Source organism: Hyla sarda, chromosome 10 (genome assembly GCF_029499605.1).
Source record: "Hyla sarda isolate aHylSar1 chromosome 10, aHylSar1.hap1, whole genome shotgun sequence".
NCBI lineage: Eukaryota > Metazoa > Chordata > Amphibia > Anura > Hylidae > Hyla > Hyla sarda.
The window spans coordinates 44,577,342-44,600,108 of NC_079198.1; the positions used below are offsets into that span (position 1 = coordinate 44,577,342).

Below are 22,767 nucleotides of genomic sequence, written 5' to 3' on the forward strand. Positions count from 1 at the left end.
TAATTTAGTCCTCAAAGGCGCACGGCGCTCTCTCACTTCGGAGCCCTGTCGTATTTCAAGGAAACAGTTTAGGGTCACATATGGGGTCTCTGTACTCGGGAGAAATTACACTACAAATTTTGGGGATCTTTTTTTCCTTTTACCTCTTGTGAAAATAAAAAGTAAAGGGCAACACCAGCCTGTTAGTGTAAAAAAAATTTTTTTTACACTAACAGGCTGGTGTAGACCCCAACTTTTCCTTTTCAGAAGGGGTAAAAGGAGAAAAAGCCCCCCAAAATTTGTAGTGTAATTTCTCCCGAGTACAGAGACCCCATATGTGACCCTAAACTGTTTCCTTGAAATACGACAGGGCTCCGAAGTGAGAGAGCGCCGTGCGCCTTTGAGGACTAAATTAGGGATTGCATAGGGGTGGACATAGGGGTATTCTACGCCAGTGATTCCCAAACAGGGTGCCTCCAGCTGTTGCTAAACTCCCAGCATGCCTGGGCAGTCAGTGGCTGTCCAGAAATGCAGGGAGTTGTTGCTTTGCAACAGCTGGAGGCTCCATTTTGGAAATATTGCTGTAAAATACGTTTTTAATTTTTATTAAGGGGGACAGTGTAAGGGCGTGTATATGTAGTGTTTTACCCTTTTATTATGTGTTAGTGTAGTGTTTTAAGGGTACATTCACACTGGCAGAGGGTTACAGCGAGTTCCCTGCTAGGAGTTTGCGCTGCGGCGAAAAATTTGCCGCAGCTCATACTTGAAGCAGAAAACTTACTGTAAGCCTGCCTGTGTGAATGTACCCTGTACATTCACATGGGGGGGGGGGCAAACCTCCAGCTGTTTCAAAACTACAACTCCCAGCATGTACTGACAGACCATGCATGCTGGAAGTTGTATTTTTGCAACAGCTGGAGGGACACTGGTTGGAAAACCTTCAGTTAGGTTCTGTTATCTTACTCAATATTTTCTAACCAGTGTGCCTCCAGCTGTTGCAAAACTACAACTCCCAGCATGTACTGATCACCGAAGGGCTGTTGAGATTTTGAGATTTGCAGTTTTGCAACATCTGGAGAGCTACAGTATAGAGACCACTGCAAACTGTGGCCCTCCAGATGCTGCAAAACTACAAATCTCAGCATGCCCAGACAGCAAACAGTTGTGTGGGCATGCTAGGAGTTGTAGTTTTGCAAGATCTGGAGGGCTATAGTTCAGAGACTACCATATAGTGGCCTCAAACTGTAGCCCTCCAGATGTTGCAAAACTACAACTCCCAGCATGCCCAAACAGCTGTCTGGGCATGCAGGGAGTTGTAGTTTTGCAACATCTGGAGTGCTACAGTATAGAGACCACTATATAGTGGTCTCGGACTGCAGCCCTCCAGATGTTGCTAGGCAACTTACCGGCTTCCATCAGATCCAGGGAGCTTGCTGCACGACATCGCCGCCCGCCGATCTCCGACGCCGATCATCGCCCGCAGCCTCCGCAGATCGGTAAGTGGACTCCGGCGCTGGTCCTCTGTCGTTTCCCTGTTCTGCCCCGCCTATTGTGGGTGGGCAGAATGGGGAAAACGAAAGTTAACCCCCCCCCGATCTGCTATTGGTGGTCGCGTCTAGACCACCAATAGCAGGGATAGGAGGGGTGGCACCCCTGCCACCTCACTCCTATCTCTTTGGGGGGATTGTGGGTGTCTTAGACACCCGCGATCCCCCTTCTATCCCGGGTCACCATAGACCCGTAATGACCCGGAATCGTGCAAATCGCAAGTGTGAATTCACTTGCGATTTGCGCCGATCGCCGACATGGGGGGTGACCCCCCTGGGCATTTGCGCGGGGTGCCTGCTGATAGATATCAGCAGTCACCACGGTCAAGTCCTCGCCCGGTGAGCGGGGGGGACCGAAATTCCCACGGGCGTACAGATACGCCCTTGGTCCTTAAGTACCAGGGAGCAAAGGCCTACCTGTACTCCCTTGGTCCTTAAGGGGGGTTAAAGAAATGACCTCCCCTGAGGAATGTGCATAGGGGTGAAGTGGACATTTTGAACGCACAGGTGTTTCATAATTTTCCAGGAATGGGACCCCATTACATGTGATCCCATTACAGAAAGTACATACCCTGAAGAAGAAACATTTTGAACACATGGGTGTTTCATCTGTTTATTTTCCTGGCATTGATGAAGTGTAGTTTTTGAAAAATGAAAATTGCATTTTTCCCACTGACATGCCAGTAATGTACCCAGTATCATGACCCAGAGCATTGCCAAAAGTAAAACTTGTACCAGGCCCAAACCCTATGCTCTGATTCATCATCTTGACAATGTTTTATGTGTGGCCATGCCTAAACTGTTGCCTGCAAATACAACAGTGCTCGACGGGGGGAGAGAATACTGTGTGCATTTGAGGCAACTTGAAAACCCCCAATGCAAGTGACTCTGTGACCCATAACCCATTAGAAAAAAAAATACCCAAGAAGTGTTATCAGAGGTATTATGTGAAGGGTTTTGTTTTATTTAAAATATGGAAGACAATGTACTGTGGACAGGTATATTGGGGCCAAATAAAGAGAAATTAAAAGCGGTGGGGTGGGAGATTCGCTAACAGTGGCTGGATGCTCTTTTATAGTGAAAATGGTCCGGCCACACCGGAAAAAAAAAAAGGCTGGGACAGTCTGCAGCACCCTAAATTAGGGCCCGGGTCACACAGCTAAAGGTGCTGCGGACCCTCGGCCACCTACGGTGGGGGGGGGGGGGGGGAACGCAACAAATTTTTTTTTTTCATTTGAGTCTTTTTTTTTTACTCCTAACTTTCCCTGCCTAATCAAAATCTTTCCCTATACTAACAGTGCCGCACACAGTTTGCCCAGATTGGCACAAATGGCACAGAAGGGGGGTCCAGGCACACTAGTTCCACTGTGCTCACAGAGATCCTTGTGTGGGTGGGCAGAGTGGAGCAACGGGAGGTTAACCCTCCCACTGCTGCCTGTTATTGGTCGGTCGTTCTGTCCAATCAATAACAGTGCTGTCACTGCCACCTCCCACCTAAGTACCCATTTCATCGGGTCACGGGAGATCCGAATAACCCAAAAATGCTGTGCTTAACTGGTAGAATTGCCTGTCAAATCGCAGCGATCGCCGATATGAGGGGGTTTCAGGACCCACCTGGGTGATGTCATGGGATGCCTGCTGAAGGATTTCAGCAGTCATCCTGTTCTGATCACTACCCGGTGAGCGGTGGTGAACGGAAATGCCAAGGGCGTACAGGTACACCCTTGGTCCTTAAGTACAAGGGCGCAATGGCGTACCTGTACACCCTTCATCCTTAAGGGGTTAAAGGGTAACAGACAGCAGGGTCACCCGCACTAACCTGAATATACAAGTAGATAGTGTGGGTGACAATCGATGCAGCCGTTAATAAGAAATTACCATACAAGCCGCAAGATGGATTTCTCCTGAAGTGTAATGGAGGCAGGTTGCTGCTGTATGTGCAATGCTTTTTCCCGCTGCTCTGGCTGATAACTCCACTTCCTTTACAGAGATGCGGAGGAAGTGAGGATTAATATTTATAGATGTGGGTGGAGCTATCAGCAGTTCAGGTGGAAGAAAGCATTGCACATACAGCAGCAGCCCATCTCCTATGTACTTAAGAAGAAATGACCACATTATCAACAAGATAAATATCAACTGCAATGATTTTCATCCGATATAAAGCATTAGAAACAAGGTCACCTGCAATATTTACCTAGTATTTTCAGGTTAGTGTGGGTGACCGTACTGTTAGTTTCCCTTTAATGCCCAACCAATTTTTTTTCAATTTTCCATTGTGGCCTTCTAGGTGTCATGATTTTTTTTTCCTTCCACAATACCATATAAGGGCTTGTTTTTTGTGGGACAGGTTTTATTTTTTAAACCCACCTTTTGTGGGGTTTATATATCATATTGGATCATTTTAAAAAAAGAGTACCTGTTATGAGGTAGTCTAATTATTAACTCAGGTTAACAACTTACAGGTTGTTCCCCCCTTCATGCTAACCTCCCCTCCTGCAGTAATTTATTTATTTATAAAGAGTAGGAGAGGCTCTTATCAACTAGTTTCCTCGGACCCGAGCTACTCAAATAACACCTATACCCACGGTGTAAAAAATGCAATAAATAAAAAATGGAAATTGAGACTCAGGGTCAGTGAATATTGGATGATATGTTTATTATAATAATATATATATGATAGTTAAAGTGTGTGTCGAACCTCACAGGGCCCTTGTGGGTCGGCAAATACACAATAAAAATTCACAATGGATATACAAATATAATACGTCAATTGTAACTAATATCAACAGATAATTGGTAAAATTCATAAAATTGTAAAAAAATTTAAAAATACACAGTATCCGATAAAACAGCCAAAATGATCCACAGTGTCCAATAAATCAGTCAAAATAATCCACAGTGTCCGATAGGCCAGATGAAAAAATAGAGATATTCTTGAGAAATTGATCTAATAGTTCAGATGGTGTGTACCATGAAAATAAAGTGCATATTAATCTCTTAGTAGTTTTGTTCAAATGAATCCCCTTGTATGTGAATAGTTTGTAATCCGATGTATAAGTTCTGACTCTTTGTGCAAAGAGCCCGCTGCTAGAGACTGGGCAGTCTCAACAATATGCAGCGATGTCTGAAGTGAGCTTATAGGGAGGATATAATGTTGCTAGACAAGTGATACTATGTATGCATACAATTGTGTAAAGGGTTTAGTTCTCTTGAATGAAACACCTGCTGCCAGAGATTTTGCGGTCTCAACATACGCAGTGGGTTTTGGTGGGCAAATAAACAGGGGACTGCAGCACTTTAAAAGTACAGCATAGGGTTCTGCCTCTGGGATATTGGCTGTAGAGAAGGGAAAGCTGGATGCGTTTCAAGTCCTCCATAGGACCTTTCCTCAGCAGCTAGGAAATGTCCTATGGAGGACTTGAAACGCGTCCAGCTTTCCCTTCTAAGTGCCACTCCATACAGCCAATATCCCAGAGGCAGAACCCTTAAATTTTCGGCGAATCAAACCTATGCGCAACGCTCCAGCCACGAGGATACGCTACACGGGCTAATTATCAGAGCCATTACAAGGATCGGATCCTCTACAATTTGCTGTATCTTTTGAGACAAGCCGTGTCTTTAACAGCCGACCATCATCTGTACCAAGCCGGGACCACCAGCGCCACATCAGGTACTATGTATGCAGCTATGCTGAACTTTTGAATCGCTGAAGTCCCCTGTTTATTTGCCCACCAAAACCCACTGCATATTTTGAGACCGCAAAATCTCTAGCAGCAGGTGTTTCATCCAAGATAACTAAACCCTTTACACAATTGTATGCATACATAGTATCACTTGTCTAGCAACATTGTATCCTTCCTATAAACTCACTTAAGACATCGCTGCATATCGTTGAGACTGCCCAATCTCTAGCAGCGGGCTCTTTGCACAAAGAGTCAGAACTTATACATCGGATTACAAATAATTCACATACAAGGGTATTAATTTGAACAAAACTACTAAGAGATTAATATGCACATTATTTTCATGGTACCCACCATCTGAACTATTAGATCAATTTCTCAAGAATATCTCTATTTTTTCGGCTGGTTTATCGAACACTGTGGATTATTGTGACTGATTTATTGGACACTGTGGATCATTTTGGCTGTTTTATCGGATACTGTGGACACTCATATATTTTTTAATTTTTTTTACAATTTTATGAATTTTACTAATTACCTGTTGATATTAGTTACAATTGCTGTATTATATTTGTATATGAATTTTTTTTGTGTATTTGCCAACCCACAAGGGCCCTGTGAGGTTCGACACACACTTTAACTATCATATATATTTTATTATAATAAACATATCATCATCCAATATTCATTGACCCTGAGCCTCAATTTCCAATTTTCATTTATTTATTTAGTCATTTATTTTTTTTAACTTTTAACCTTTATATGGCACTGTCTTCTGCTTACTCACAGTGAGCTCAGGAGTGTTGGAGGGGGTTTTCCCCGGCATGTATAACATGATCTGAAGCCCTCCCACTTCTATGCAGTGCTCACACTCGGGAGTGCGCATAGAAGAGGCAGCCAATTGTGGCAGGCTTTCTGAATCCCCTGCTCTATGTTTTGCACTGCACGTGTAACACAGAGAGGAAGGGAATCGGAGCGGACCTGCTGTTCTTTGCTTCCTGTAACAGTTTACAATATAAAATGGTGAGTATATATAATAGAGAAATAACAGCTATGTAATTGAGTTTTTTTTTTTTTTAAACAAATATGAAAATGTTTTTTGTTTTGTTTATGTTTAATGTACAAGAAGAGACTGTAAAGGGAAAATGTATTTTGTTTGGGGGGGGGTAAGGGGATTTTTTCTTACATTTTATTTTTTCTAAATTATACAACTAACTAATCATATAGCAAAATTATATAACAAACTAATCATAATGGGTCTGACTGCTTGGGCCCGCTGTGATCTTGAGAATGGGGACCCCAGTCTCCCATTAGAATGGATCTGTGGGTCACACATGCAAATCGCCACTCCATTCTTTCTCTGTGAGAGCTTCCAGAAACAGCTAAACAAGATGTATTGTAATGTATTGATAGGTCAGGAGCTAATTGGTTGTATACGGCTGAAAATGTTTGATTAAAACTTTTACTGGCACATATTGTGTGCTGAATTTTCTTAACCAATCCTCTGTTAAAAACCTAACACCATTAAATTCTTCTTTATAAGGAACAGACCCTGAGCCAGCACCTCGAGTATGTGTGCTAAGGAAAGATGCTAATGGTACTTTTGGATTCTACTTACGAATGGAGATAGAACGTGATGGCCATGTTATTCGTCAAGTTGTTCCTGGAGGACCAGCCCATCTTGCAGGACTAAAAGATGGAGACCAAGTGCTGCAGGTTAATGGGGAATATGTGCATGAAGAAGCGCACATCAGGGTGAGGTCATGATTCTATTTTCAGTTCAACATATAATTTTGATGTTTAATTTATTATTTTATGTTACTTTAATCTACATGAAGATAGAATGGTATATAATTTTCTAAAAAGCAGAATGTACATTTGTTACAAGGGTACTCCAGGTAAAAATTTTTTTTTTCAAATGAACTGGTGCCAGAAAGTTTAACCCCTTAAGGACCCAGCCAATTTTCACAGTAGGACTCGGCCATTTTTTGCACATCTGACAGCTGTCATTTGAAACATTAATAACTCTGGGATACTTTTACCTTTCATTCTGATTCCGACATAGTTTTTTCGTGACATATTTTACTTTATGTTACTGGTAAAATTTTGTCGATACTTGCATCCAAAATTTGATGAAAAAATTGTACATTTTGCATGTTTTTTTAATTTGAAGCTCTCTGCTTATAAGGAAAATGAATATTCCAAATATATTATGTATTGATTCACATACACAATATATCTACTTTATGTTTCCATCATAAAGTTGACATGTTTTTACTTTTGGAAGACATCAGAGGGCTTCAAACTACAGCAGCAATTTTCCATTTTTTCACAAAATTTTCAAAATCAAAATTTTTCTGAGACCAATTTTGTTTTGAAGTGGATTTGAAGGGCCTTCCTATTAGAAATACCCCACAAATGACCACATTATAAAAACTGCACCCCTCAAAGTATTCAAAATCACATTCAAAAGGTTTGTTAACCCTTTAGGTGTTTCACAGAGATAGCAGCAAATTAAAGGAGGAAATTCTAAATCTTCATTTTTTACACTGGCATGTTCTTGTAGACCCAGTTATTGAATTTTTACAAGGGGTAAAATGAGAGAAATCCTACTAAAATGTGTAACACGATTTCTCTCGAGTAAGAAAATACCTCATATGTGTATGTCAAGTGTTTGGCGGGCACAGTAGAGGGCTCAGAAGGGAGAGAGCGACAGTGGGATTTTGGAGAGTGAGTTTTTCTGAAATGGTTTTTGGGGGGCATGTTATATTTAGGAAGCCCCTATGGTGCCAGAATAGAAAAAAACAAAACCACATGGCATACTATTTTGTAAACTACAGCTTGCGGTCCAAGATGTTCTCCTCTGGCTCCCATGATCTCTCCTCAGGACCGCAACCCTCCCAGTCAACCAGAAAAAATCTTCTCCCCCTGACCAACTTGGAGGCCAATATCGCCCGAACGGAGAAGACATCCGAGGCACTGGATACAGGTGTGGGAGGAAGATTCTTGGGTGAAAAGCGATTAAAGACAGCAGGCTTGAGGAGGGAGACATGAAAACAGTTGGGAATTCTAAGAGAGGAAGGGAGATGAAGCTGATAACACACAGGATTGATCTTTTTCTTGACTCTGTATGGTCCCAAGTAGCGAGGACCAAGCTTGTAACTAGGGATCCTGAAGCGGATGTACCTGGAGGAAAGCCAAACTCTGTCCCCAGGAACCAGGACAGGAGGAGACCGACGTTTCTTGTCCGCTTGGATTTTCATGCGGGATTAAGCCTGTATTAGGGAGAGGCGTGTTTCGCTCCAGATGGAGGAAAAGTCCTGCACCAGGTCGTCCACTGCAGGCACACCGGAGGTGGAGGATAAAGGCAGAGGAGGTAGAGGATGACAACCGTAAACCACGAAGAAGGGAGACTTGTTGGTGGTGGAAGAGTCCTTATGGTTATAAGAGAACTCCGCCCACGGGTGGCGTGCGACCCAATCATAGTGGTGGGAGGAGACAAAGTGGCGAAGGTAGTCACCCAAAATTTGATTTACCCACTCCACTTGACCGTTGGTTTGGGGGTGGTAAGATGAAGAGAGGTCCAGCTTGATTTTAAGCTGTCCACAAAGGGCCCTCAAGAATTTGGACACAAATTGGACCCCTCTGTAGGAGACACTATGCGAAGGAAGGCCGTGTAACTGGAAGATGCGTCGCAAGAAATGCTTGGCCAACTGTGGCGCAGATGGTAAGGCTGGCAATGGGATGAAGTGCGCCATCTTAGAGAAGCGGTCCCCGACGACCCAAATAACTGTTTTCTCGTGAGAGGGTGGTAGATCTGTGACGAAGTCCATAGCGATATGGGACCATGGGGTCTCCGGTACAGGAAGTGGCTGGAGGAAGCCGGCGGGTCTCTGGCGAGGGGTCTTGTCTCTAGCACACACAGAACAGGACTTAACAAACTCAGAGATGTCCTTTTCTAAGGATGGCCACCAATATCTTCTGGAGATAAGTTGTACAGCTTTTCGGACGCCAGGATGCCCTGCGAGTAGAGAAGAATGCCCCCACTTAAGAATTTTCAGACGTCCGGGAGAAACATAGGTCTTCCCTGGAGGGAGATTGCGCAAGTCTACAGGTGCCACAGTGACAAGACATTCCGGAGACACAATGTGCTGTGGCTTGGCCTCATCTCCTGAGACATCAGAGGAGTGAGAGAGGGCGTCGGCCCTGAAGTTCTTACTCGCTGGACGAAAGTGGATCAGGAAATTAAATCTGGCAAAAAATAGAGACCAGCGAGCTTGGCGGGGGTTTAATCTCTGAGCAGACTGGAGGTATAATAGATTTTTATGATCCGTGTTGATTTTCACTGGATGTACAGATCCTTCCAGTAAATGGCGCCACTCCCCCAAAGCCAACTTGATGGCGAGTAATTCTCTATCTCCAATTGAATAATTTCTCTCAGCGGGAGAGAAGGTTTTAGAGAAAAACCCGCAAGTAATCGACCTGCCTTTCGGAGTCCTTTGCATGAGCAGAGCACCAGCACCCACGGAGGAGGTGTCTATCTCCCGGAAGAAAGGCTTTGTGGGGTCCGGCCTGGACAGATCTGGAGCGGTGGCAAAGGCAGACTTGAGAGCGCAGAAGGCCTCCTCAGCCTGAGGAGGCCAGGATTTCGGATAAGCCCCCTTCTTGGTCAAGGCCACTATTGGTGCCACAAGGGTGGAATAATGCGGGATGAACTGTGTTTAGTAATTAGCGGATCTGAGAAATCGCTGAATGGCCTTGAGGCCAGAAGGACGAGGCCAGTCCAGGACGGCAGAAAGCTTGGTAGGATCCATTTGAAGCCCCTTGGCGGAAATGATGTAGCCCAAGAAGGGGAGACTGGTGCGGTCGAACAAGCACTTTTCAAATTTAGCATAGAGGCGGTTCTTCCTGAGACAGGAGAGCACTAAGCGGACATGAGCATGGTGTTGATCCAAATTAGAAGAGAAGATGAGGATGTCATCCAAATAGACTACGACACAGGTATAGAGCAGGTGTCTGAAAATATCGTTAACGAACTCCTGGAAGACAGCTGGGGCGTTACAGAGTCCAAAGGGTATGACTAAGTACTCAAAATGACTGTCTCGGGTATTAAAAGCCGTCTTCCACTCATCACCCTCTCGGATATGAATGAGATTATAGGCCCCTCTGAGATCCAACTTGGTAAAGTACTTGGCGCCTTGTAAGCGGTCAAAGAGTTCAGCAATCAGGGGAAGAGGGTAACGGTTCTTAATAGTAATGCTGTTAAGTCCTCGATAGTCTACGCAAGGTCTGAGGGTGCCATCCTTTTTTGAAACAATAAACCCTCTCTGCAGATTCTCCTGGATATACTCCGACATGGCTAGAGTCTCTGGAGGAGAAAGAGGGTAGATTCTTCCTCTAGGTGGCGAAGTACCAGGTTGACGGTCAATGGGGCAGTCATATGGCCTATGTGGAGGCAACACCTCCGCTTGTTTCTTGCAAAAAACGTCCCAAAAATCCACATAAGGTTCAGGCAGACCGGGAGGAGGAGGAACAACAGGTGCAGACTTGACTTGTACCGGCTTGAGGCATCTGCCAAGACAAGCCGAACCCCAGCTTCGGATCTCTCCAGAGGTCCAATCCAGAACGGGACAATGGCGCTGGAGCCAGGGCAGACCCAAGAGGAGTTCAAAGGTGCAATGGGGTAACACAAAAAACTCCAATCGCTCGGAATGCAGAACTCCGATGTCCATCTTGAGGGGGTGCGTATGGAACTGCAAGGTGCCGTCGAGTCTCTCTCTGTTGACTGTGGAGATGAAGAAGGACTTTTGCAAGCGAATCACAGGGAGGTTGAACTTGTTTACCAGCGAGGCGTCGATGAAGTTACCGGCAGAACCGGAATCCAGGAAAGCTGTGGCTGCAAAGGATGTCTTGGCGGGTACTGAAATCTGCACGGATACAGTAATGCGTGGAGAGGAGGTATTCACACCTAGTAACGCCTCTCCAACGTTGACTAGGTGCGGGCGTTTCCCTGACGAGGTGGACGAAGAGGGCAGTCCCTTGGGAAATGCTCAGTACTAGTACAGTACATACAGAGATTCTCGTCTTTATGGCAGTTCCTTTCTTGTGTGGTCAGGCGAGACCGATCATCCACCTGCATGGCTTCCTCAGCGGGAGGCCCATTAGAGGGTTGCGGTGGATACTGGAAGATAGGAGCCAGACGAGGAAAATGTCTGGGACGAGCACTTCCCTTTTCCTGTAGCAGTTCCTCTCGTCTCTCAGCAAAACACAGGTCAATCCTGGTGGCCAAGTGGATGAGGTCACTCAGGATGGTAGGCACATCTCGTGCGGCCAGGACATTCTTTATGGCGCTGGACAAGCCTTTCTTGAAAGTAGCATAGAGCGCCTCGTTATTCCAGGAGAGTTCTGAAGCAAGGGTACGGAAACGAATAGCGTAGTCTCCCACAGATAAACTCCCCTGGGTCAAGTTCAATAAAGCAGTCTCAGCTGAGGAAGCCCGAGCTGGCTCCTCAAAGACACTCCGGAATTCCTTGAAAAAACTCTGGACACTTGCAGTGGCTGGATCTTTGCGGTCCCAAAGCGGTGTAGCCCAGGCCAGGGCCTTCCCAGAAAGCAGGCTAACAACGAATGCTACCTTGGCTCGCTCAGAGGGGAACTGGTCCGCCAACAACTCAAGATGGAGAGAGCATTGAGACAGGAATCCGCGGCACAACTTGGGGTCACCGTCGTACTTGGCCCGGCATGGACAAACGGACTCTAGAAGAGGAGGCGGCCACAGGCTGTGGTGGTGAAGCTGGTGCAAGCGTAGATAGCGGCTGCTGCTGCGCTGGTAGAAGTTGCTGCAACATGGCGGTCAACTGTGCCAGCTGTTGACCTTGCTGGGCGATCTGCTGCAACTGCTGGGCCACAATCGTAGAAAGGTCCGAGACACTTGGCAAAGGCACCTCAGCGGGATCCATGGCCGGATCTTACTGTCAGGATCCAGACTAGTAGCAGGAAGCGGTACAGGTTGTGGATCTTCTGTGCCCGAGAGGGATTGGCGTGGACCGTACCGGAGGATCGGTTCTAAGCAGTTACTGGTTTTCACCAGAGCCCGCCGCAAAGCGGGATGGACTTACTGCGGTGGTAACTACCAGGTCGTATCCTCCGATAGCGGCTTAACCTCACTGGCAGCTGAGACAGGCGAAGTACAGAATGGGCAGGCAGAGGCGTAGTCAGACGTAGCAACGGTCAGGGCAGGCAGAACGGGTTCTCAGGCGGTAGTCGTTAGGAACGGGATCGGCAAGGATATACACAAATAACGCTTTCTCTAGGGCACTGAGGCAACAAAGATCCGGCAAGGGCAGGAAGGGGCAGGATACATTTATAGGAGTGACCAATTACGGATCGGACCAGGCACCAATCAATGGTGCACTGGCCCTTTAAATCTTGCACTGCCGGCACGCGCGCCGGGAGACACGTGAGCGGGGAGCAGAGGAGAGGGCCGGAGCGGGCATGGGTAAGTGGAGCTGGGAAGCGCGCGGGGACATCCCGCAGCGCGGACCGCGTCTCCGACAGGAGCAGAGACGGAGTGTCCCCGGTCCGAGAGTTCGACCGGGGAACCCCACTGGGACAGACGCTGCGAGCGCTCCAGTCCAGGAACAGGGACCGGAGCGCTCTGCGTTACAGTATGACCCCGTATCAGCATGGATTGATGAGGGATTGATCCTGTCAATCTAACCTGATCAGCTTCTATGAGGAGGTGAGCTCCAGACTGGATCAGGGACCATCGCTGGATGTCTTATATCTGAATTTTTCCAAAGCATTTGATACAGTTCCACATAAAAGGTTGGTGCATAAAATGTGAAAGTTTGGGCTGGGGGAGAATGTGTGCAAGTGGGTAAGTAACTGGCTCAATGATAGGAAACAGAGGGTGGTTATAAATGGTACTTATTCTGATTGAGTGACTGTTACTAGTGGTATACCACAGGGGTCCGTCTTGGGTCCTGTCCTATTTAATATATTCATTAATGACCTTGCAGAGGGGTTGAATTGTAAAGTAGCAATCTTTGCAGATGACAGTAAACTCTGTAAAGCGGTAAACACTATAGAGGACAGTGCACTGTTACAAATGGATCTGGATAGGTTCGAGGTTTGGGCTGGGTAGTGGCAGATGAGGTTCAACACTGATAAATGTAAGGTAATGCACATGGGGAAGAAAAATCCGAGCTGGGATTATGTATTAAATGGGAGAACACTTGGGACGACTGACATGGAAAAGGACTTAGGAGTCTTAGTTAACAGTAAATTTAGCTGTAGTGACCAGTGTCGGGCATCTGCTGCCAAGGCTAATAAAATCATGGGGTGCATCAATAGGGGCATAGATGCCCACGACAAGGAAATAATTCTACCGCTGTACAAATCACTAGTCAGACCACACATAGAATACTGTGTACAGTACTGGGCACCAGTGTACAAGAAAGATATAGTGAAGCTGGAGAGGGTTCAAAGACGGGCAACCAGAGTAATACGGGGAATGGGAGGACTAAAGTACCCAGAAAGATTATCAGAATTAGGGTTATTTAGTTTAGAAAAAAGAAGGCTTAGGAGATACCTAATAACTATGTATAAATATATCAGGGGACAGTACAGAGATCTCTCCCATGATCTATTTATACCCAGGACTGTATCAATAACAAGGGGGCATCCTCTACGTCTAGAGGAAAGAAGGTTCCTACACCAGCACAGACGGGGGTTCTTTACTGTAAGAGCAGTGAGACTGTGGAATTCTCTCCCGGAGGAGGTGGTCATGGTGAACTCTGTAATAGAGTTCAAAAAGGGGCTGGATGCATTTTTGGAGAGTAATAACATTACTGGTTATGTATACTAGATTTATAGGGACAGAAGGTTGATCCAGGGATTTATTCTGACTGCCATAGTGGAGTCGGGAAGGAATTTTTACCTCTAGTATGAGGGTTTTTTGCCTTCCTCTGGATCAACTCAACTCAATAGGGACTTATTAGGGTTATAGGTTGAACTTGATGGACTCTGGTCTTTTTTCAACCTTATGAACTATGTTACTATGTTACTACAAAGTCCCAGCCAACCTGTGAGGAGCCTAAATCCCGATCCTCTGTAAAAACTGTTTGTGATTCAACCTGCATAAAATCTGCAGTAAAGTTATTTCAAGTTTATTACAATTCCTGCTGTGGACAATCCTTTATTCCTCCCTATTGTTCTTGGGACGGGTGGCAGTAGGACATATATAACTAGAGGAAGCCCACACCCTGGCGTCACGACAGTCAAGAGTTAATCCTATATCCAGCAACACTACATTGCAACACCCCTGTTCTCCCTTCATCCCCGAGCACCACATTGCTTTTTGGCTTCTTACGAACAGGATACGGGTGTGTGCCTACAGCTGTTGCCACCGTTATTATAATGAGTACTTGCCATAAAGAACTGTGATTAATGTACTGTGAATAGATTTTGGGACTGTACGGGACTGTTACCGTATTACTGTGTGTAAGAAGTGCGCACGAAAAGTAAGTGGGGAGGCGAAAATGTATTTACTGCGAAGATGTGTAAAGTGCGAAGCGAAGCCATGCTACGATCCTCTGGGCCATTCTACTCTGCGCGGGTTAACTGCTCATCCGAAAAGCACACGAAGAAAGCCTGCGCTGCTCCACGACTTGCCCCTGGATGTGGCCACCAAATACATGTTTCGCAGCCAAAAGGGAACTTAAATGCATTGCTGTTGTTTGCCGGGGGACTGGAAGTCGGGGCTGCACCGATGACGTCCTTCCGGTCGGCAGCCATTTCGGAGAAGCCCAATATAAAAGGAGCACTGTAGCGCAGCCTCTTAGGTCTGCACGAGGAAGAGGAGAGTACAGACATGGCGGAGAGCAGCGTTCCCCGTGGAGTGAGTCACAAGATGGCGCCTGAACAACAGAAAGTTGTCGCGGCCGCAGCGCAACTTTTCTGGAATCTTTCCGATTGCTTGCAGCAGTTGTCCATCGGGCCGAGGAGGCCTGCAACCTACCACCGCTACCCGAGGATGACGAGTGGCCGGCTACCCCGAAAGGGGAATCTCCAGGGACATCCAGAGCGGCATCACCAGTGAGACTGTCCCCTCACCATCGGACATGGGGGTCCTGGGCCGAGATCCAAATGGAGGAATCAACTGTGAATACTCCGGTGGAAGCCGCCTTTTCCCCCTCCTCCAGCCCAGAGCCAGTGATCCCCTTGTCCCAAGTCACACTGCTGCAGCACGCCAAGGCTCTTCTTAAAGGGCCAGCATACCAAAGTGTTAAGCTGCATTTAAAGGGCCAGCGCATTCAAGCTTCCTTTGAAGGGCCACCGAACTCGACAGCAGCGGCCGTTAATTTCATGGTCAACGTGAACTCTTCTGTATGCCAATCTAGGCTCATCAATGTTGCCTGGGATACAACCATTAACCCAGTAAGGGGATCCTCATCTCGTCCTGAGTCCCAACGGGGCAAAAGTCCAATCAGGTGAGGGTGGGGCATTAGAAGGGGTTTCAAGTGAAGGCCTGCATTAACTTTGTGGTTCAGTGTTTTTGTCTTTCACAGACTGTTGCAACATGTTCAAGAAGGCACCTGGAAGGACTGTGCCATGACAAGTTCCAGTTATGCAATTTAACCATCAAGCTTGTGCCCGGCCCATGGCCGGGAGACTCCTGGTTCTTAGGAGTTTCGTAAGCGTGTGCCCAGCTAATGTGTTAGCCGTGTTTACAAATGAACTTTTAGCACAGGTGGACTGATGATCCTTGTGTGGCCGTTGTAATGTACATATCCCTATAGTAATATATTTTCCTAGTCGTGCAGCGGATTTGCACCAATGTCAGGTGAATGTACCTGAAGGTTCTTGTGTATAAAATAAAATGTATGGTAAAAGGTTAAGAAAGTGTAAATGCTCATTGTATAGGAAACTTCAATCTTTGTACACAAGTACACAATTGCTTGTAGGTGTTGTAGTAGTTATTTATAGGTGGCTCCTCCAGCTCCTCTGGGAGTAACATTTTTGTCACCCCTCACTAGCACCTTCTAAAAAAAAAAAAAAAAAAAAAAAAAAAGAGACACAGGGAAATATTCCCTTAACCCCTTAACGACGCAGGACGTATATTTATGTCCTGCGCCGGCTCCCGCGATATGAAGCGGGATCGCGCCGCTATCCCGCATCATATCGCGTCGGTCCCGGCGCTCATCAACGGCAGGGACCCGCGGCTAATATCACACATCGCCGATCGCGGCGATGTGCGGTATTAACCCTTTAGAAGCGGCGGTCAAAGCCGCTTGTAAAGTGAAAGTGAAAGTGACCCGGCTGCTCAGTCGGGCTGTTCGGGACCGCCGCGGTGAAATCGCGGCGTCCCGAACAGCTTGCAGGACACCGGGAGGGCCCTTACCTGCCTCTTCGGTGTCCGATCAGCGAATGACTGCTCCGTGCCTGAGATCCAGGCAGGAGCAGTCAAGCGCCGATAACACTGATCACAGGCGTGTTAATACACGCCTGTGATCAGGATGAGAGATCAGTGTGTGCAGTGTTATAGGTCCCTATGGGACCTATAACACTGCAAAAAAAAGTTAAAGAAAGTGTTAATAAAGGTCATTTAACCCCTTCCCTAATAAAAGTTTGAATCACCCCCCCCCCCTTTTCCCATAAAAATAAATAAAACAGTGTAAAAAAATAAAATAAATAAACATATGTGGTATTGCCGCGTGCGTAAATGTCCGAACTATAAAAATATATCATTAATTAAACCGCACGGTCAATGGCGTACGCACAAAAAAATTCCAAAGTCAAGAAAAGCGCATTTTTGGTCACTTTTTATACCACTAAAAAATTTATAAAAAGTGATCAAAAAGTCCGATCAAAACAAAAATCATACCGATAAAAACTTCAGATCATGGTGCAAAAAAATGAGTTCTCATACCGCCCTGTAGGTGGTAAATAAAAAAGTTATAGGGGTCAGAAGATTACATTTTTAAACGTATACATTTTCCTGCATGTAGTTATGGTTTTTTCCAGAAGTGCGACAAAATCAAACCTATATAAGTAGGGTATCATTTTAACCATATGGACCTACAGAATAATGATAAGGTGTAATTTTAACCGAAATATGCACTGCGTAGAAACGGAAGCCCCCAAAAGTTACAAAATGGCGTTTTTTCTTCAATTTTGTCGCACATTTATTTTTCTTCCCGTTTTGCCGTGCATTTTTGGGTAAAATGACTAATGTCACTGCAAAGTAAAATTGGTGACGCAAAAAATAAGCCATAATATGGATTTTTAGGTGGAAAATTGAAAGGGTTATGATTTTTAAAAGGTAAGGAGGAAAAAACGAAAGTACAAAAACTGAAAAACCCTGAGTCCTTAAGGGGTTAAGATATCAAGACTAATTTCATATAGTTTCATGTACACATAGTACATCTCATAATTCTACTAATGTACCTACCTCATAGGTTAAATTTCATTATACACCAACCAAATAAATATCTCACTCTTCCAAAACTCAATAAAGCTTTAGGGACTGTAACAAACCATTCTCCAGTTCCACTGGAGAGTAAGCGTATGTTCGCACTGAGAAATTGGAGAGGAATTTCCACGAGTAATTCTGCTCGCTTTTTCCTCTCCAAATCATTCAGCAGTTGTTCTTTCTTTCAGGCGGAATCAGCATCGTTCTCCCATAGAGATCAATATTATTATTATTTTTTCAGTCAGAAGCATTTCCACGCAGAATCCGTGCGGAATCCGCTCGGAATTTGCACGGAATTTGCGCGGAACTTCCGCATGAAAAAAAAAGAGGAGTATTTGAAAGAGGAGTATTGATCCGCACGATTTCCGCGCAAATTCTGAGCGAAATCGCTGCTAATTCTGAGCGAAAAAAAAAAAGTATTTTGGGGTGGAAATCTTCAGCGTGATTTCCACCCCAATTCCTCAGTGGGAGCATACCCTAATTGTTATCTAGGTAGAGTTCTAGGGATAAGAGCGTATAGCCAATAGACCCTAGTAGCCAGGTATTGGTCAGAGAGCAACAGGCAAGCCAATACAAAACCAGTGTATAAAACAGGTAATCAAAGGTGGTATAAATAAAATAAATGTGAGATAATTGTTGTTCTTGTATGTAGAAGTCTTTAACTCATTATACATACTTCTGGTGAAAGTCAATTGTCAGTAAAAAGAAAAAAAATTATATATAACTAATACAGTGTTAGTCAGCACTTACAAGGATTATGACTAGAGTTATCCTATTCCAGAATTTATATTTATAGAATAGATATTTATATCTGGTGTGAGTATTCATAGCTCTCTATAATCCTGCTCATGAAAATCCTGTTCGTAAATTCAGGGGTATTACAACCCTACTCGTGAGTTCACTAGTACTTCCAATTTTGTAATTAAGGTAATGTCATATAATTTTGTTGGTATATAGATATAAGAGAAAAATTTGGAGCTTGCAAGGACATTTCATTGTGCACAAAGACTCTTTGCTATTTTGTGTTTTTTACATCCTGACTAAAGGACATTATAGTTATGCCCAGGACTGTTTATGGACTCTCAGCGTTTCATCCCTCTGTCTTTGGGGACCATAGTCAAGGCCGACTCATGTGGTATCCCGGTACTGGACTTGATCCTATGGATCTTTTCTCTCAATGTTCATACAATATAAATATATAAATAAATATATAAATAAGTAATATGTGTGTATATTGTGGTTTAACTTTTAATTAAACAATAAGGTGAATATTCAGAGCTATAAGTGATTTTAAAAGATCCAGCATTTTAGCACCACATGTATTAATGTACTTGTTGTCCCTAGGGACCAACTGAATTTAGAAATCTACTCAGCGCATCTGCAGAATGCGCTGATTAAGGGTGCTTATGCTGATATTTAAAATGCTAACACACTGTCCCTCCTAACATGTTTCGCCACCAAAGTGACGTCTTCAGAGGTTAGGGAACAATGATTGTTCCCTAACCTCTGAAGACGTCACTTTGGTGGCGAAACATGTTAGGAGGGACAGTGTGTTAGCATTTTAAATATCAGCATAAGCACCCTTAATCAGCGCATTCTGCAGATGCGCTGAGTAGATTTCTAAATCTAGTTGGTCCCTAGGGACAACAAGTACATTAATACATGTGGTGCTAAAATGCTGGATCTTTTAAAATCACTTTTAGCTCTGAATATTCACCTTATTGATTAATTAAAAGTTAAGTTTTAATTAAGTGAGGGTTAAAAAGTGGACTTTTTGCTCAGTCCTTTTGGGCTGAGTTGAGGTATAAAATAAATATATGTTTAGTCCACCCCTCACTAGGGTCATTGATCCTTGTGATCATTAATTTTGAGTTATATATGTGGTGTCCCGGTACTGGACTTGGTCCCGTACCTTTGTCGTAGGTCCCCACAGTCAGCGTTCCTCCATGTTGGTAGGGCTTTCTTGGTGGGTTCACCCCTGGTCACCTCCTAATTCCATTCAGAAATGTATATATTTAACCCCTTAACGATGCAGGACGTATATTTACGTCCTGCGCCGGCTCCCGCGATATGAAGCGGGATCGCGCCGCGATCCCGCATCATATCGCGTGGGTCCCGGCGCTAATCAACGGCCGGGACCCGCGGCTAATACCACACATCGCCGATCGCGGCGATGTGCGGTATTAACCCTTTAGAAGCGGCGCTCAAAGCTGACCGCCGCTTCTAAAGTGAAATTGAAAGTATCCCGGCTGCTCAGTCGGGCTGTTCGGGACCGCCGCGGTGAAATCGCGGCGTCCCGAACAGCTGATCGGACACCGGGAGGGCTCTTACCTGCCTCCTCGGTGTCCGATCGACGAATGACTGCTCCGTGCCTGAGATCCAGGCAGGAGCAGTCAAGCGCCGATAATGCTGATCACAGACGTGTTAATACACGCCTGTGATCAGGATGAGAGATCAGTGTGTGCAGTGTTATAGGTCCCTATGGGACCTATAACACTGCAAAAAAAAGTTAAAAAAAAGTGTTAATAAAGGTCATTTATCCCCTTCCCTAATAAAAGTTTGAATCACCCCCCTTTTCCCATAAAAAAATTAAACAGTGTAAAAAAAAAAAATAAATAAACATATGTGGTATCGCCGCGTGCGTAAATGTCCGAACTATAAAAATATATCATTAATTAAGCCGTACGGTCAATGGCGTACGCGCAAAAAAATTCCAAAGTCCAAAAAAGCGTATTTTGGTAACTTTTTATAACATTAAAAAATGAATAAAAAGTGATCAAAAAGTCAGATCAAAACAAAATTCATACCAATAAAAACGTCAGATCACGGCGCAAACAATGAGTCCTCATACTGCCCCGTACGTGGAAAAATAAAAAAGTTATAGGGGTCAGAAGATGACATTTTTAAACGTATAAATTTTCCTGCATGTAGTTATGATTTTTTCCAGAAGTGCGACAAAATTAAACCTATATAAGTAGGGTATCATTTTAACCGTATGGACCTACAGAATAATGATAAGGTGTAATTTTTACCGAAATATGCACTACGTAGAAACGGAAGCCCCCAAAAGTTACAAAATGGCGTTTTTTTTTTTATTTTGTCGCACAATGATTTTTTTTCTCTGTTTCGCCGTGCATTTTTGGGTAAAATGACTAATGTCACTGCAAAGTAGAATTGGCGACGCAAAAAATAAGCCATAATATGGATTTTTAGGTGGAAAATTGAAAGGGTTATGATTTTTAAAAGGTAAGGAGGAAAAAACGAAAGTGCAAAAACGGAAAAACCCTGAGTCCTTAAGGGGTTAATATATTTTATAAGGTAATTTATGTACAGGACCTTTGGTCACATGATATGTATAGATAATTGTGTTATGCTAGGTTTAAGGACCTTTTGAGTCATGTGATAGGTCATGTGATGTACCATAATGCTTTGTACTAAGACAAACAGGTTTGGAGACCAATAAGCTTTGACCCTGCCCCTTCAGTATATAAGGGCGCTGTATCCAATAATCGCTCTCTTTTGCTCCAGCTCTTTCCCTTGGGATCTCGAAGTAAGCAGATCTGTTATTGCAGTGGCAAGACAATCTAGGCCTGAAGCCTTCTATTGTGATGTACCATAATGCTTTGTACTAGGACTGACAGGTTTGGGGACCAATAAGCTTTGATCCTGCCCCTTCAGTATATAAGGGCGCTGTATCCAATAATCGCTCTCTTTTGCTCCAGCTCTTTCCCTTGGGATCTCGAAGTAAGCAGATCTGTTATTGCAGTGACAAGACAATCTAGGCCTGAAGCGTTCTAATTCAGCTACATTCTAAACCGTGAGTTAATCCAACTCCATCTTACAAATCCTACGTGACTACTGAACCTAAACATACCCCTAAATTCAGTGGAACAGCGTACAAAAAGAATCAAAGCTTATTTACTACAAAGTCCCAGCCAACCTGTGAGGAGCCTAAATCCCGGTCCTCTGTAAAGACTGTTTGTGATTCAACCTGCATAAAATCTGCAGTAAAGTTATTTCAAGTTTATTACAATTCCGGCTGTGGAGAATCCTTTATTCCTCCCTATCGTTCATGGGAAGGGTGGCAGTAGGACATATATAACTAGACAATACAGGAAGGAGAAGATCGGAGGCTGAGATTGCGCTGTTGCAGACAAGTTCAAGGATACTAGTAGGTGTCTTAAATTCTTTTATTCACACAATGCGTTTCTGGATATTAATAATCCTTTCTTCAGGCGTGATACAAGACACAGAATGCAGGAGATATGTATAAGGGAAGGGACGTATCACACCTGGATAACACCACGCCCACAATTCTCACACAGGTAAACATAATCACTATTGTTAATACTACATATAATCACTAAATAATAGATATATTCTATTCCACAATAGAGAATAGACCTGGTATTAAATCTAAAAATCCAATAAGATTCTCGGTTAATTAGCCGTTGATACCGATTAGGATTATTATCAGGAATTTGCTCAATTATAGAAACTGACAGTCGGTATTATCAGGGTGACTTAAGGTGATGTGTCTTGAGACACTGTGCTGCATAATTTTTTTTGCAATATTAGAGCAATGTTTATTCATTCGAGCTCGCAAACTTTGCACTGTACGCCCAATATATTGGATCCCACATCTACATGTTAGTAAATAGACTACAAAGGAAGATGCACAGTTTGTATTATCCCTGCATTTTATTACCTCCCGAGTTGAAAAATATGTTAATTGAGATGTATTATTACAGGGGATCCATTTGTAGCACAGACATCTCAAGGTCCCACACTTAAAGGTACCTGATTTTGCATTTTTTATAATATCTTTAGGGATGACATCTTTATTCAGTATTCTTAGCCTACTTGGGGCCAACTGATTTCTAAGGGTTTTTGCCCTTCGAAATGTTAAATTAGGTCTCTTTGGTAAAACTTGTTTTAAAATCGGATCTGCATGTAGGATACCCAATGTTTAGTCAGTATCCCCTGGATCCTATCAGGATTATTATTATAAGTGGTAATAAAATTAAACTTCCTTTTGTTATTAGTGTTTTGGATCACAGCATTTTTTTTTTTCTTATTATTT

The 22,767-nt window shown here is 44.2% G+C and overlaps 1 protein-coding gene across 4 annotated transcripts in view; it reads left to right on the plus strand.

Annotated features, from left to right (window-relative positions):
- NHERF4 (NHERF family PDZ scaffold protein 4) overlaps positions 1-22,767 on the plus strand; it is an 818,185-nt gene that overhangs the window by 331,673 nt on the left and 463,745 nt on the right. For all 4 annotated transcript variants that reach the window (XM_056543464.1, XM_056543466.1, XM_056543465.1 and 1 more), the window contains one exon: positions 6,753-6,964. In XM_056543464.1, the coding sequence (XP_056399439.1) occupies positions 6,753-6,964 (212 nt within the window). The remainder of the gene's footprint in view (positions 1-6,752; positions 6,965-22,767) is intronic.